Raw genomic sequence first — 16,977 nt, 5'->3', positions numbered from 1 at the left:
TCGGAGGCGAGATCCAGGGAACCCAGAAGGGCTAATTTAAAAAAATAAGTACCTATCATGAATGTGCAGAGCAATTATACAGCACAACATAACAAGTTATCACCATTTCAACTTTTTGTAACCTACTGTCCTACTTACAACAAACTGGCACAGTGGCGCAGTGGTTAGCACCGCAGCCTCACAGCTCCAGCAACCTGGGTTCAGTTCTGGGTACTGCCTGTGCGGAGTTTGCAAGTTCTCCCTGTGTCTGCGTGGGTTTCCACCGGGTGCTCCGGTTTCCTCCCACCGCCAAAGACTTACAGGTTGATGGGTAAATTGGCCATTGTAAATTGCCCCTAGTATAGGTAGGTGGTAGGAGAATGGTAGGGAATATGGGATTAGTATAAATGGGTGGTTGATGGTCGGCACAGACTCGATGGGCTGAAGGGCCTGTTTCAGTGCTGTAGCTCTATGACCCTAAATCATGTTTGCAAGGAGACTTGAAACTGGTAAAAACCAGTGTTAAAACCTTCACAATGAAGCAGGAAGTGGGTTGGAGCACATATTTCTCCACAAAGCCCTCAAATTTTGCTGCTTATTGGTCAACTAAGTAAAAGTAGTGGAGGTGATGAGAGACATGCACATCAATTTTTTTGTTTAAAGCATGTAAGTTTTGTTCCTCTCCTTGTCGTTCCCAGTCCCAACATTTCCACTGATGTTGGCTCCAGCCAATACTTGACACACTGTTAAACTCTGCGTGCTTCACTCTTTGCTTGTAACATCAGGAAATCAAAAAAAAAGGAAAGGGGTAATGTTACTCATGGAAAAACAATGGCAATAAAAGGCATAAATGCAGCAGTTTGAAAAGGTGCAACTAAGATTACTTGTGAGCTGGTTGTTGATGAAATCAGTGGAAAGTATGAAATTGTATCGCTCTGGTAGAGGGTGGCCATGCTTTTCATTTGAGGGTTACATAGGTACATACTATGGATCCTCGGGAGGTGGTGGCGGTGGGGGGGGGGGGGGCAACGGGGCCACATATCAAGTGTTCCATTAATCTGCAAGTCCTGTCCAAGGTTCCAAACCCAGAAAATTCAAACCCAAGACGAAACAATGAGTGATAAATCTGTGTTCAAATTGCCTTGATTTGCCCCAGCTTTGGTGGCTGGGCTACCAGCCTCGTGCATCCCCACATGAGTGGGTGATCTCAGGATACTGATGAAGTTCAGTGGGGATGAAACAATTTCTCAGTGATCACATTGGCTGAGGGTTTTCCTCGATACTCTCCAGGCTGCCTTCCCACCTTATTTGTAGCAGTGAAATAGCCCTGGTCAAAGCCAGGAAAAACAGACTGCTCATTTTACTGAATGAGCTGGTTTGTTGGTGGCTCCAGCAGATGTCTAGCGTTGTGATGGGTACCTAGGCTGTGGAATTCCAGGCGTTGACATCCCTTTCTTCTCGTTCATTCTATTCTTCATTTAAAGAGCGAGTCCTGATGAATTCATCAGGAGCTTTGGTTTGGAGGAATGACTGAACCTGATTACAACAGACCCAAATTAATACTGGAAGGGCTACAGTTGTAAAACTCAGGCAGTGCAACTGCGAAAAAGCATGCTAATTCAACTTCCACACACCCATCGATTAGTAAGCCGTCCAAGCCTAATTGAAGGGGACGCCACAAAAGACTATGAATATTAATCATACTTCTTTGCAGCAGATTGATTTTAAAAGGGGTCCTGACAGTGCAATCCAATGCTCAGCAGAAATGTCAAATAAATAAAGCTTGTAATAAGTTGTTGGAAATTCAAAACTAAATCCATTGCAGCAGTACTGAACAAAAGGCAGAAATTGCAGCTACTGCCCAGGCACAGTAAAGAAGTGGTTTATTGCTCCTGGGTTGAAGGCACATTGTTGGAGTGCAGTATCTTGCCTGTGCATTCTTGATAAAACTGGCAAGAGAAATTTGTAAAAACATTTCACTTTTCTAGCAGTCAGTTTGACTGGCACATAAATTCGGCAGAATTATAAAAATTAGTGTCTTGTGCAAGTTTGAGATCAAAAACACACTGACTGGCATTTCAAGTGGCTCTTGGTCTGAAATGCCAAAGTTGAGCTTTTGAATTAAGAATTGGGATCTGGGTTTGGGGAATGATAATCTATTTGGTAGCTGTCGTATGCTGTTGAATGGAATTTGCAGGGGTCATTTCCCAAGAATCAGCTGAAGTAAATGTCGACAAATGTCATTGCAAAAAGCTGAAGATCATTACGAAAAGGTGGCAAACAGTCAGAGGGCAGAGGCTCAACATTTTATGGGACTGGGGCAAGTTTGCTTCCTTATTAGTTTCTGAAACATCTTGCATGACTTGATGGGCCAAATGGCCTCCTGCTGTGATTTGCTGTACTATTCTATGATAAGCAGGATCGCTGCAAGGAATTGTTTGACCCATACTCTGGTAAAACCAGTGCACATGGCCAGAGGCGTTTGAGTTCAAACGTTTACAACAGTGAATTTGGATTATAAATGGTGCCTCCTGCTTTCCCACATATTTATCTTTTAATAAGTATTAAAATTCACACTTTTGTATATAAAGGTTTTCCCTATTCACAGCTAAGTTAAGAGCGGATGCAATGTTGTGCAAAGTATCTAAAAGTGCAGGGGTTGCAAAGCTCGCTTGAACAGCTGGTTGGCTCACACACGGAGAACAGCAGATGATCACCTGATTATCTTTGAGCAGAATGAGATTATGCAGGTTACGTAGAAACTGCTTTAATCCAGACAAGGACATCTGCAGAACAAACCTCTGACAGGAGGTGCCTTTTTTCTGGCTTCCCTCCAAACAGACAGTCAAAGACTGAAAGGGTAACTTTGCAAACCAGAAAATTGCATTTCATTTTCACAAGCTGGTTTCCCTTTTGAAATGTGTTTCAAAAATAATGCAGATAAGGGCTCATGCTTCGTCAAATTGAGTAAGAGGGCAAGAAATCATCAGCACCACTGCCACTTAGAAGCCACCATTCTACACCGACATCCAACATATTTCATTGTCTGCCAAAATATAAAAGTCATGAAAATGCACCATTCTTTTACTTAAATGTCTGCTTCCAAATTCTGTGGGTTCCAAACTCTGGTTGAATGTATTCCTGGGGGTTTTATCACATGAACTCCTGCCTCCAACTGCCCTGCTATTAGTCGCCCAATCCTCTCTCTTAACCATCAATTGGAAAGTGAAAAGACTCTTCATTGGATGATTCCTGACTAACAAACCAACAACCTTTTTTACCAGCTCCAATATTTTGAAATAATTTTTTTAAAGTGTACAAAGAAAATTTGAAAAAAAAACCCGCATGTAATTTTTCTCCTGGATTCCTTGCAGCAGTGTCCTGGAGATTAACCTTCAGTTTCTGCAGACTCCAGTCCAACCCGAGTAACTGACCTGTGTTTGTGTTTGTTGGCCAACAAGGGGAGCACTGAGGTTGAGAAAGGAGTACATGTGTAATGACTGGTTTTTCTTCCTTCAGCAAATCCCAGTGCCTGGACTGTGCAGCACTGAAAGCATACTCTCATTTAAAACACTTCTGAGTGAAATGGAAGGTTCGGTGGGTGATGAGCTCAACAACATCCAGGCAGACAAGACAGATGTCCTGAGTTTAATCAGAGAAGAGGTAATGCTTCTGATTTCTTTGGCTCGAACAACAACTCCTTTGGTATTAACTGTTCTTCTGTTGTTGTCCCTGAATGGTGAGTGGTCAACAACGAGAAGTCAACATTTTTTTAGATGAAATCTAAAGAATTGCTCACTGCAGATTGATTTTTCAGAGGAAGGATTTGATTCGACCCTCCTTAAGCCTGACTGCTTTCTGATTGAAGTGGTTGGTCACTCTGATCTCTATTGCTAAGCCAACCAACCTGTCCTTCAACTTCATTCCTGGAGGGGTTTTTTAAAAAATGAAACAATTTAGTCCTTGCTGAGATCCTAGGCACACAAAAACAATTGTGAGTTTCAGTTCAATCCTGCTGATCTCAGATCAGATATTATAATTATTTCTCAGTGCTACTGTCAGAGAGTTGGAGCAATCAGGCAAGCTCTTTCTTCCTGTTTGGTATCTAATTATTTGCTGTTCTTTGGAAATGGTGTTGTCTTCTTTGTCTTGAGTATTTTTGTGCAGCAGTAACAAATATAATTCATCTGCGACTGAAATTGTCATCCATGCCTTTCTTACCTCTAGTCTCGACCTGGCTGGCCTCCCACATCGCACCTTCTGTAAACTCGAGCTCGTCTGAAACTCTGCTGCCTGATCCTGTATTTGTCTATCACTCCCGTGCTTGTTGACCTACATTGGCTCCCAGTCTGGCAATTCTTCTTAAAATTCTCATCCTTGTTTTCAAATCCCTCCATGGGTTTGGCCCTCCCTGCCTCTGTAACCCCCACCAGCCTTTGAATCCTCTGAGATGTCTACGCTCCTTCAATTCTGGTCTCTTGCACATCCCTGATTTTAGTCACTAAACCATTAGTGACCATGCTTTCTGCTTCCAAGACGCTAAGCCTCTCCATCCCTCTCCCCACTTTTTAAGATGCTCTTTAAAACATAGCTCATTAACCAATCTGAATTAATAGCTCCTTCTGTGACTGAGTGTCAAAATATTTTGATGATCCCATGAAGCGCCTTGGGATGTTTTACTGCATTACAGGTGCTACATAAATGCAAGTTGTTGCATTGTGTAAATTAAACGTTTGAAGGTTTTCATGATGAGAGCGGTAAAGTTGAGTTAGACGATTTACGGTTTACACCACGTGAATTGCTCTGAAAACAGCAGGTGTTTTCTTGGAAGAAGAGTTCTGAAGACTCGACGTTTCGGGCAATGTACTCTGCCCGTTTTCTGGAGAAAGGACCAGACCTGTGGAAGAGGTGGGTTTATGTGTGGTACAGGATGGGCCTGTAGGCAGGATCTTGCTGCTGTTTGGTCTGGCTTAGTGTGTCTGATAGGTTGGTACATGTTGTTCTTGCTCCTGATTGATCAGCTAATCTATCCTTTGGTAGGTCAGTACATGCTCCTGTTCTTGTGTGGTGGATCTTGAGGGTGTGGAGGGTTGTATGTTGTTATGGTTGGTTGCTCTTCTGTATGTTGGCTGTAGAGCAGGTGGTGGTGTGATTCTTGAGTAGGGGTAGCCAGATGTGACCGGTGAGTAGGCTGCTGTCTTGAAGAACGGTGTAGTGTTCGTCGATTTCCATCACCTCCCTGATGCATCTAGTATGCCAGTGCCATTTTCTCCAGTATCCCCATATCCCTTGAGTATTCAGAAATCTATTGATTTTCTGTCTTCAACAAGCTCAACGATTGAGACTCCGCAGTCCTCTGGGGTAGAGGATTTCACAGATTCACCACCCTCTGAGTGAAGAAATTCCACCTCATCTCAGTCTTAAACTGTCTGCCTCTTATTCTGAGACTGTGTCCCCTTGTTCTAGACTCACCAGCCAGTGGAAACATCCTATCCACATCCACCCTGTCGCACCTTATTAGAATTTTGTAAGTTTCGATGAGATCACCTCTCATTCTTCGAAACTCTAGAGAATACAGGCCCAGTTTCTTCAATCTCTCCTCATAAGACAATCCCGCCATCCCAGGCATTAGTCTGGTGAACCTCCGTTGCACTCCCTCTATGGCAAGTATATCCTTCCTTAGATAAGGAGACCAAAACTGTACACAATACTCCAGGTGTGGTCTCACCAATGCTTTATACATTGCAGCAAGACATCTTTATACTTGTACTCAAATCCCCTTGCAATGAAGGCCAACATCCCATTTGCCTTCTTAATTGTTTGCTGCACCTGCATACTAGCTTTTAGTGACTCATGAACAAGGACACCCAGGTCTCTTTGGACATCAACACTTCCCAATCTCCCACCATTTAAGAAATACTCTATCTGTCTTTCTGTTTTTTTGTACCAAAGTGGATCACCTCACACTTATTCGCATCATATTCCGTTTGCAATGATCTTGCCCATTCACTTAGTCTGTCCAAATCACCTTGAAGCTTCCTTGCATCCTCTTCACAGCTTTTATTCCCTCCTACTTTTGTGTCATCCGCAAATTTGGAAATATTACAATTGATCCCCATATCCATATCATTTATATAGATTGTGAACATCTGTGGTCAAGCACTGATTCTTGTGGTACCCAACTAGTAACAGCCTGCCATTCTGAGAATGACCTGTTTCTTCCTACTCTCTGCTTTCTGTCTGTTGACCAATTCTCAATCCATTGCAGTAAATTGCCCCCAATCCCTGTGCTATAATTTTCTTCATTAACCTCCTGTGTGGGACCTGATCAAAAACCTTCTGAAAATCCAAATACACCACATCCACTGGTTCTCCTTTATCTATGATACAAGTAACATCTTCAAAAAAAAACAGCAACAAATTTGTCAAATTTGATTTCCCTTTCACAAATCCATGTTGGCTCTGCCCTAAAATATTATTTTCCAAGTGTTCAGTTATCTCATCTTTTATAAGAGATTCCAACATTTTCCCTCCTACTGACGTCAAACTAACAGGTCTGTAGTTCTCCATTTTCTCTCTCCCACCTTTCTTAAATAGTAAGGTTACATTTGCTACTTTACAGTCTGCAAGAATCCTTCCAAAATCTAAAGAATTTTGAAAGATAATCACCAATGCATCTACTATCTCTATAGCCACCTCCATAATTACTCTGGGATGGAGCTCATCTGATCACTGTGTTTGATGTTCCTTGAGTCTGGTGTGTGAGCTGCAGCCTGTTATCCTGATGTAGACGAGTCCACAGTTGCATATTGTGCGGTAGATTCCTGGTTTATTGTGAGATGATTTCTTGTCTGGGATGGAGGATGGAGTGGAGCTTCTCCGACTTGTGTCTGACTTCGATGTGCACTTTCTGGGGTATACATTGTAATCTGTGCAAGGCAGAGCCGATGTACGTGAAGATGACTCTTGTCTTGGTTCAGATAGTTGTTCCAGTGTAACAACAATGGACAATCTGGCCTGTGATCCAGTTGCTATTTAAGAACTGCTGCCTTTCTTCTCACCAGGTTTTTGATTTTAATTTTCAAGCTTCTCTCCACCCCAAGCGCCCTCTCCACTGCTGCACCTTCTCCACGAGACTGCAAAGGGTGGTCTAGTACCCAGGCCATCTCAAACATCAGCATGTGTGTTCGTGGGTATGGATGGCTGGTCCCTGAATTTTTCAAGGAAGTGAAGGGATGGTGCAGAGAAGGGGAGGGGAGGAAGGAAGTCTGTGCTTGACACATTCCACTTCTGGTCGAACTGGGATCAGGAACGGAGGGGCATTGGAGAGTTGCTGTTGTGATGCTGCAACCTGTGGCTCAGTAGCACTGTGCTAGATTACCATGTAATCTGTAAGAAGTTATGTGTCTCCAATGGCATGTTTTCTCTTTATTGCAGATTGTGGCTAAGGAAATAGAAGTAAATGAGTGGAAGCAAAAATATGAGGACAGTCGACAAGAAGTCATTGAAATGAGGTAAAACAGCAAAAAAAAAACTTCAACAAGACACAGCTGATCCCATTTTAAAAAGAAAATAAAATTGACCAAGTTACTTTTTTTGACAACTGCAACGCAGAAGGTGATTCAATGTAACATATTTTGGGAATGTTAGGGAGAAACAAAGGTTTGGGAAAGCATTTTCATTTATTTACACAGACACATTTGACCCTGATTTCTGTGGGTCATGTTGCTCATAGGCTGATCCAGAGGTTGAGCGATCTGGCTGCACCACGGAACCAGGTCACAAAAGGATTGGTGGACCACAAGATTATCTCTGTAGATTGGGTTTTGTGGGGCAGGATTTTCAAAGCCTAATGGGTGTGGGACTAGAGGCAGGTGGGCCCGGAATTTCAGGATGCCAACTGGTTTGCTGGCACCATCCCACTCCCTCCACCCCAGGACCATTTTTTGGGAAGACTGTGTAGGGGGCGGAACGGATGCAGAGGTGCAAGCCAATTGAGGTAATGAAGGTTCCTGGAATTTTCAGTTGGCTGGCAGGCAGGCACCACGCCGTGGCTGAAAGCTGGCCAGTGAGAGGAGGCAGCCTTCAGGCAGGAGACAGAGGGGTGAGGTGGGGTGGGGTGTGGACGGTGTTTCATCCCATGAGGGTGACTATTCCTGCCACAGTGCAAGATCAGGACCTGCATTTGATCCCAGCAGCAGAGTCCTGACCTCAAACAGAAAATCCAGCCCAAGGTGTTTGTGGGGTAAATGTGTTTTGGGTTCAAGGTCTGGTGATCTGCGTCAGTGCAAATAAGACTGTGGCAGGAGTCCCGGTGTAGGGACACTGAAGGTTTAATCAAATGATCCAGTGGCGATTGTTTTGACTAGTTTGGGACAAATCCTTGGCAAAATGAGACAGCATGCACTGTTTATTCACAGTCTTGCAAACAGAAACAACCCAGTCAGTTGGCTGGTGAGTGTCCAATTCAGATATAAACACAATTACTTTGGCTTATTTTTGAAGCATTAACATCATGGGGATTATATCAGTTAAAAAGTTTGAATCCATATATGGTTAAGTGTTTTGATGCAGGATTAAATGAGGATTGTTGTGAGTTGCGCAGACAAAATGAAATTTATCATTCAAAATAAATGTAAACCAAAAGCTGAGTTAGCAGCGATTGCGGATGACTTCATTTGGAGGGGAAATGAAATAGTGCAAAAGACCTGAAATTTACAATTAAAAATACTCCATTGATGGAGTGACCAAGGTCATTCCAGTTATTGGAAAGGTTAAGGTCACTTAGACCTTGCAAATACGTTTTCCCACGTGTCTCAATGCTGGGCCTACGCTGAGATGCGAGTGATATCAGTAATTCCATCACATTATACATTTGAAATGTTTGCCGTGAGGTTGTAAGCGCTGTTGTCGTGGGAAGGTTCAAGCTGGAGCAGAAGAATCACCAGTGCTGGGAGAGCTGGACTCTGAGCCCAACCTATGTTTGCCTGAATTGCCAGCAAGTGCAGACATCGCAGGTCCACCGTAGGGTTGATTTCTCATCTTGGGTTTCCAGTATGGGGAGTTGTGCTTGAGAGGAGGTCAATGGTGCAGAGATGGCACCATATTTCTCCAGCTCTCATAACCTGTGAGTGTGGGCTTATGGAATTAGCCTTAATATCTTAAGATTGCACTATTAAACCTCCCCAGTTTCCACAATGGTGGAAGGAGGTTGGGGGAGGGGGTTAAATCTTTGGGGAACACTCCCCAACCTGATGCGTACACACCTGTTGCCATTTTTACAATGACGGGTAGCAAAGCATGCAGATGTCCCGTCTCGGAGAGACAGGACACCTCATTAATATATTTAAATCTGGTTCCCACAGTCGAGTCGGGAGCTTGATTTCCAAGTAACTGTTGGCCAGATTTCCTGGGCTTGGGAAACCCAGCAGGGACAGGGGGGCAGGAACTGCCAGCTCCAGAAAGCAAGTGCTTTTTCTAGCACTCCATGTGGGCCAGGAGGAGGAGTGCTTCCCACTCCCCGGCTGCTCAGTCTCCCTTCTGCTGATCGTAGCCTCTGTTTCCTCCCTGCCACAGTGAGCACCCTCCATCCCCTTCAAGCCCTGATCTGCAGCCTGCCCTGCACATGACTGCTGAAGACTCTGTCTCCAACAGTGGCCCGCTGCCACTGGTTTAACAGCCCGGTAGTCGGCCAATCTTTCACTTTGACTAGATACCGGGGTGGGGGAAATGGAAGATAAGAATTCTAATATCCTGCCTTAATTTTGGCAGAATCTCAGTGACCTGGTTTCACCAGGATCCCCCCCCCCCGCCCGTCCACCGCACAACTATGCTCACCTGCAACCCTCCCTTGGGAGACCGAAACTCAATTAAGTACAGCGAGGCCACACTTGTCTCAGATTTTCCTCATAGTGCCAATGAAAATGATGCAGGGCAGTGGGAAAAATTCAAAGGAGTCCAACACTTCAAGCAATATCACATCAGCTCAGATGTGAACCTTTTCCCCAAACAACAAGCCACTGGGAGCAGAGCAATAAGTAAATCTATTTTGGAACCTTTCAGCTGTGTGGAAGTAAAACAGGGTAATATTGAACTTATCAAAGGTTGTGGGAATCGAAACACTGATCTGATGAAGTCTGCAGATAATTTAAATTGCCTTCATGTCTGCTATTTGAGAATATTACTGAAAGCTTTTGTTACACACATTTCGTTATCTCTAATTTATCTGGGTCAAATATTTGGATTATATTAATGACCTCAGAATGGGGTAGGGCTGAGGCCTCATTAACGCACCTTAAGTGACTCAATCCTATTAGAAATATAAATCTGCTCAGGATGGCAATGATAGCACAGAAGAGAAGGATATGTCAGACCAAGTTAAACACTGACTTTACAGTAACAGTCTATATCTCCTGAGCAACAACTACTGGCCTTGTCAACGATGCCCACATCCCATGAAAGGATTTTTAAAAAACCTTCCCTTCGATACTACACCATCTCCACAACTCCACCAGTGCTGGTTATATAGTCCTGTCATGTCGTTGTCTTTGTCTTCCTTTTCCCTTTCCCCATCCCATCCCCAAGGTTGGGGGTATTGCAGCACAGTGGTTATATTACTGAACTAGTAATCCAGAGGCTTGGATGAATTATCCACAGACCAGCGTTCAAATCCCATCATGACAGCTGGAGAATTTAAATTCACTAAAATAAATAAATAAATAACAAGCACAAATCCACTGTATTGTCGTTAAAAACCCATCGACTTCCAAACCCGCGACGTCTGCCGCCCAGAAGGGACAAGGGCAGCAGATGCATGGGAACACAACACCACCTGCAAGTTCCCCTCCAAGCGACACACCATCCTGACTTGGAAATATATCACCATTCCTTTGCTGTCATTGGGTCAAAATCCTGGAACTCCCTTCCTAACAGCACTGTGGGTGTACCTATCCCACACGGACTGCAGCGGTTCAAGAAGGAGGCTCTCAAGGGCTACTAAGGATGGGCAATAAATGCTGGCCTTGCCATTAGGCCCACATCCCATGAAAGAATAAAAAAAGTTCACCAATGTCCTTTGGAAAGGACAGAATTACTTCTGTAATCTGACCTACATCTGACTCCAAACCCATAGTAATGGGGTTGACTCTTAACTGCTGTCTGAAATGGCTGACCAAGCCACTCAGTTGCATTCAAGAAGGCACCTTACACCACCACCTTCTGTAGGGCAATAATTTCTGGCTTTGCCAGTAACCCCCACGTCCTGTGAATGATGAAAAAGAAAGCTAAGACAAACTTGATTTCAGGCCTTTGTGCAAAGGTGTCCCACAGTGACCTACTTTTCATCATTCCTCACCATCGGCTTTGCTGTACATTCCTCTCACCCAACCAGTGCTGCGAAGATCAGGAACTAACCATTCTGATCTTTTATTTGCCTTTTGATTTTCCACAGACTTGGATCAAAGAAAAACTGAGAGTCAACCAACTATTAAGAGTTGCAGCTGTGAAACACCTTGGACATCTGTTGGGTTTAATATGGAAACAGTAGTTTACGAAACCTCCTGCTTTTAATCTTTGTGTGGCGTGGTGACTTTAAAAAAAAAAAAGCATTTTATTTTTGTGAAACTATTTTTGAGCTTGACAGTTATCAACAATCTCAATTTTCAGAATTTGCTGCTTACATCATCGTTCCTATAACTGAAGAGTTATTCATTCTGTAAAGCACTTTGAGCCATTTCAATGTGACAAGGTGCTCTTAAAAAATCTAAGTTTCCCTATTATTGATCTGATTATTGCTTTCATGTGTAGAATATGTCAAGACAGGAATAGAGCAAAATAAAGTATGGTTCTCTCCCAATCGCCTTGCAGTAAATAACTCAACAAATCGTTAAAATAGCAAGAGCAGCTACTCACTCAGGAACACTGCCATGCAATAACACTACATTCTGCATAACGTGCAGCTACGAGCAACAGAGGTGTTGAAGCTTATTCATGTTCAATATTGTAAGTGGTGCTTTTCAATTATGAAGTCAGTTAACTGCTGATTTGTTTCTTTTGCAGAAAAATTGTCGCAGAGTACGAGAAAACAATTGCACAGATGATCGGTATGTCTTCCAGTTCTTTGTGTGATTCAATTAGAACAACATTGAGCTGCTCCGACTGCTCACCCTCCATATTAATGCTTTTGCAATGAAAGGACTGGAGCAATACTGCACACATCCAGTCTTAATGGGAAGAACCAAACGCCAATTACTGCCAATGCTGATAATGCCCTGCCCCTCTCCGGCGAGTTGGCTGATAACTGATATAACATACCAACCTGGAATGGTAACCAAGTTGCTCCTTTGATTGCTGCATGGGTAGGGGAGGGGATGAGGAGCAGTTTTGTGATGATTTCAATCTGTCATTTCCCACAAGATTTAATGGGAGGTAAAGAACACACACTGAGTTCATTTCAATTTTCTTTGGAAGCATAGCCATTGACCAAGACATAAAGACAAATTTCTCCCATTCTACATGCAAGATTCAAACATAATTCTCCACAAAGAAATCCTTGCTGCTTTTTAAATCCTCATTTGATCAGAGGAAGGCAGCAGAGATGTGTGCTTTTATTGGTGATGTACCTTCAGAAATCCATTTGCACTTCTGATATTTTTGTGTTTATAAATCAAATAATTGAAGAATAAACAGTTGCCTGAATCAACTTGATTACAAGTTGCAACCCTTGCTTAAAATAAGCACCAGAGCCTGTTGTCCCATCACCCATGTTGTACATTATGGCTATTTTCTCACCCACTGGCCCAGCACTGCACATTCCTAACAAATAGTTTTTGAACTAAGTTCCAAACAAAATACAAATTACAATGAACAATATTTTTGAAGGGTTTTTGTTTGAAGAGCTGTTTAAAACTTCACCAAAAAGTGTGCCTTGTTGATTTACATTAAGCCCACCACACTAATAGCATACAGAACCTGTGGCAACTTGTAATGGGCTAATCCCGTAGACAACATACAACTGTGGTGCCTATTCGAGATGGAATACAAATATATTGTGGTTCCTCTGTCCCCAACTTATAAAGTTGTCTTCCCAATTGCATTGCGGATTGGTTTTGCCTAGTTTGTCGTACACTGGCATCGCTTGGAATACCAAATTTAATGTAAATGAATTTTAAGGACGAGGAATCTGACTTGTGCGATGGCGCAGAACAGGCAGTATTGGATTGGCTGCCTGTTCTGTGCAACACCTGATATTTAAATTCATTGACTGCAATGGAACTGAGGATCAGCTGCTTCGCATTCCGGGCAGCTGATCAGATACCGCCTGCTTTGTGTCACTGCCTGAGATGAATTTCTAGATCCAAGTCTTTACCCAGTGTAGGAGTTAATCAGAGTTCTTGATGTGACCATTCATCATCTGATTTTGCTCCTACAGAAGATGAACAGAAGAACAAAATGGCTTCTCAGACATCCATGCAACAGCTGATTTCGGAGAAGGAGCAGGCTCTGGCAGATCTTAACTCTGTGGAGAGGTCCTTATCAGATCTCTTTAGGAGATACGAGAACATGAAAGGCGTACTTGAAGGATTCAAAAAGGTACACGTCGCTTTTGTCTGTCTTAAATTACTACTTAAAAATGTTTGAGAAACTTCCAATGGGGAGATTACAAAAAGCACATTCTCTACTGTCCCTTCCCATGAAAAAAAATGAAGAAACCTCTTTTCTGTCTTGTGCCTGAAGAATGAAGAAGTATTGAAGAAATGTGCCCAAGATTATTTGGCTAGGGTCAAACAAGAGGAGCAAAGATACCAAGCGCTTAAACTGCATGCTGAAGAGAAACTAGACAAGTGAGTATCTATGATATAACATGAAAATTGCGATCGGTGGAGAGTACACAATGACCTCAGATCTCTGTGTTCAACACTATGATATTAACTAGAATTAAAACAGAAAGTGCTGGAAACACTCAGCAGCATCTGTGGAGAGAGAAAGAGATTAATGTTTCACTATCCAGATGAAAGGTCAGTGACCTGAAACATTAACTCTGTTTCTCTCTCCACCAGATGCTGCCTGACCTGAGTATTTCCAGCACTTTGTTTTTATTGCAGATTTCCAGCATCCACAGTATTTTGCTTTTATTACGATGATATTAACATTGGCTTCTGAGCTGACTGAGAAGTGCTTTGAAACAAAAATCTACATTTTTGGAGCTCCTCTAATGTGGAGAAACATCCCAAACTGCTTCACAAAGGCATAATCAAAAAAAGAAGTTGAGCCAAATAAAGATAGGGGCAATCAAAATCTTGGCCAAAGAAATGGAGTGCAAGGGTTTTAAAAGTGGAGAGGCAGAATTCCAGAGTATGAGGCCTAGGCAGCTAAAGGCATAGCCATCAAGTATGAAGCAAAAGCTGGGTAATACTCGAGTCCAGAATACATTTGGATGGTTGGTTGTCGGGTTGGTTTGGCTAATTGTGATTGAGTGTGGGATAGGATAGAGGCAGCAGAGTTTTCCAGCAGCTGAATTTCATGGAAGCTGGAGGATGGAAGGCTAGTTAGGAGAGCAATGGAATAATGTGAAACTTGTTGCTGGTGCTGAGCAAACAGATCTGTTATATCCATATTCCAAACATGCCAAACAGTATGTGAGTAAATTAGAAACCAGTAATTATCATGATCTTGTGGAAAGGTGCTAGGACTGCATTTTGTTAGCATTAAATCAGTTTTGTCAGACTTGTCATAAGAGGACATGTCTTTCAATATGTTAAAGAAAAATACTCAGCACCATTTATAAAAAGAATGTGTACCAAAATTTCCCAAGTTACTTTTTTTAATTACTGGAAAACTTATGCCAAACGGGGTCAGGCAGGAGGCCCAGACACACAAGAAGAAGATGACAGCCAGCTTTGTATCAGCAAAATAAACACAGCTTCTACTGCAGTCACTTTTAAAGGAATAGTTCAGCCTTTATTCAGTTTGCTTTCTAATCGTTAATAAATTGAAATCCAGACTTAATAGTCATAGAAGCCAAAAGTGATACAATGGCACACAACACGTAGTTGATGTTAAGGTTGGCCTGACAGTGGTTCTACTTTCGTAGACAGGTTGAGTATTTCTTCTATGGTGAGAGGTTGGGAAGTGTTGATGTCCAAAGAGACCTGGGTGTCCTTGTTCCTGAGTCACTAAAAGCTAGTATGCAGGTGCAGCAAACAATTAAGAAGGCAAATGGGATATTGGCCTTCATTGCAAGGGGGTTTGAGTAAAGATGTCTTGCTGCAGTGTATAAAGCATTGGTGAGACCGCATCTGGAGTACTGTGTACAGTTTTGATCTCCTTATCTAAGGAAGGATATATTTGCCAAAGAGGGAGTGCAACAGAGGTTCACCAGACTAATCTCTGGGATGGCAGGATTGTCTTCGGAGACGCTGCAGAAACTGGGCCTGTATTCTCAAGAGATTCGAAGAATGAGAGGTGATCTCATTGAAACTTACAAAATGCTTGCAGGGTATGACAGGGTAGATGTGGATAGGATGTTTCATTTGGCTGGTGAGTCTAGGACCAGAGGACACAGTCTCGGAACTAGGGGCAGGCCATTTAAGACTGAGATGAGGAGGGATTTCTTCACTCAGAGGGTGGGGAATCTATGGAATTCTTTACCCCAGAGGGTGGTGGAAGCTCAATCATTGAGCGTGTTCAAGACAGAAATCGATTGATATCTGGATACTAATGACATCAAGGGACATGGAGATAGTGGGGAAAAATGACAGAGGTAGATGATCCGCCATGATCTGTTTGAATGGCGGAGCAGGCCCAACGGGCTGAATGGCCTACTCCTGCTCCTATTTCCTATGATCCCTCCACCCTATCAGTATTTGTAATTTCCCAAAGCTGGATTAATTCCCACACATGCCTTTAGGCACTTTACACGTAGGTTAAGTAACACTTTTTTATTCTCCTTTGTTGCCCGCTCCAGGCTCTGTAACAGTTCCTGTGTGTTTGGTTCTCAGCTGCAGTCAGGACCTGGGCTGAGGTCAGCAATTTACGCAGTACTTCTGCGTCTGTGTTGTCATATTTGGGACTGTGCCGGCTTCTCATCCACCACTGTCAGAACAAGAGGTTCCCAACCACTTGTGCAAGTTAAAGTTAAACTGCTGACAATCCAGGTTCAGGCTGTGTCAGCTGGTCCATGAGTTACACTGTAGCAGGTTAAGATACTCCTGACTTCTGATAGGCTCTGCACTCCTTGCCCTCAATCCTTTTTGGTTAAACGGACTTGTTTCCCCATTGCTCCGACCCGCGCTGTAAAAACGAGTGCAAAGGGCATTGCTGCCAGTCAGTGAAGTGGTGCTGGGCCAAGGGCAGTGCCATCCAGGATCATATTTTTGGTAGACCTCTGAGCACCCCCGGCATCGAGGAACGAATGTCCTGCTCCATGAGCTGATAATAGTGAGGACTGACTGTAGAGAACTCTTCCTTTCCTCCAGATTCCTTCCCAATGCTATTATGTAACCAAGGCTCTGCTGCCAGTCGAGTACCTTTTCTGCAGAGGACGAGTATTCAGTAACTCTTGTGACCAATTGCAGGGCCAATGAGGAGATTGCTCAAGTGCGTGCTAAGGCGAACGCAGAAGGAGCAGCGATGCAAGCTAGCTTAAGGAAGGAACAAATGAAAGTGGATTCCATGGAAAGGACAATTAAACAGAAGGTAAAGCAAATGAGATTCAGAGGTCAGAGCGCCAATGCATTATCTTACAGAGCCTTTGTAACCATATCTTAGCCTAACCATCATGTGAGCATGGGGACATCCCAAGGAAGGGCGATGCAATGCAAGAGTAGGTCATACTGGGCTTCTCTTGGCCCTTCTCTCAATGACCATGCCCTGAGCTGTAAAGAGTGTGTGGTGCAGGGAAATTTCAAGGGGAAGATAAAGCTCCTGATTTTTCTTCCCATACCACGCATCTTCTGAAAGCTGCCAACCATTGTCAGTTTGTGGATAATGAGAGTTTTT

General features: G+C 43.2%; 1 protein-coding gene across 3 annotated transcripts in view; it reads left to right on the top strand.

The window, feature by feature from the left end:
- tacc1 (transforming, acidic coiled-coil containing protein 1) overlaps window positions 1–16,977 on the top strand; it is an 85,674-nt gene that overhangs the window by 66,350 nt on the left and 2,347 nt on the right. For all 3 annotated transcript variants that reach the window (XM_068023168.1, XM_068023167.1, XM_068023166.1), the window contains exons 7-12: window positions 3,499–3,642; window positions 7,417–7,493; window positions 12,037–12,080; window positions 13,409–13,569; window positions 13,714–13,820; window positions 16,554–16,674. In XM_068023168.1, the coding sequence (XP_067879269.1) occupies window positions 3,499–3,642; window positions 7,417–7,493; window positions 12,037–12,080; window positions 13,409–13,569; window positions 13,714–13,820; window positions 16,554–16,674 (654 nt within the window). The remainder of the gene's footprint in view (window positions 1–3,498; window positions 3,643–7,416; window positions 7,494–12,036; window positions 12,081–13,408; window positions 13,570–13,713; window positions 13,821–16,553; window positions 16,675–16,977) is intronic.

Source organism: Heterodontus francisci, chromosome 47, assembly GCF_036365525.1.
Source record: "Heterodontus francisci isolate sHetFra1 chromosome 47, sHetFra1.hap1, whole genome shotgun sequence".
Taxonomy (NCBI): Eukaryota; Metazoa; Chordata; class Chondrichthyes; order Heterodontiformes; family Heterodontidae; genus Heterodontus; species Heterodontus francisci.
This window is presented reverse-complemented; position numbering and strand designations above follow the sequence as displayed.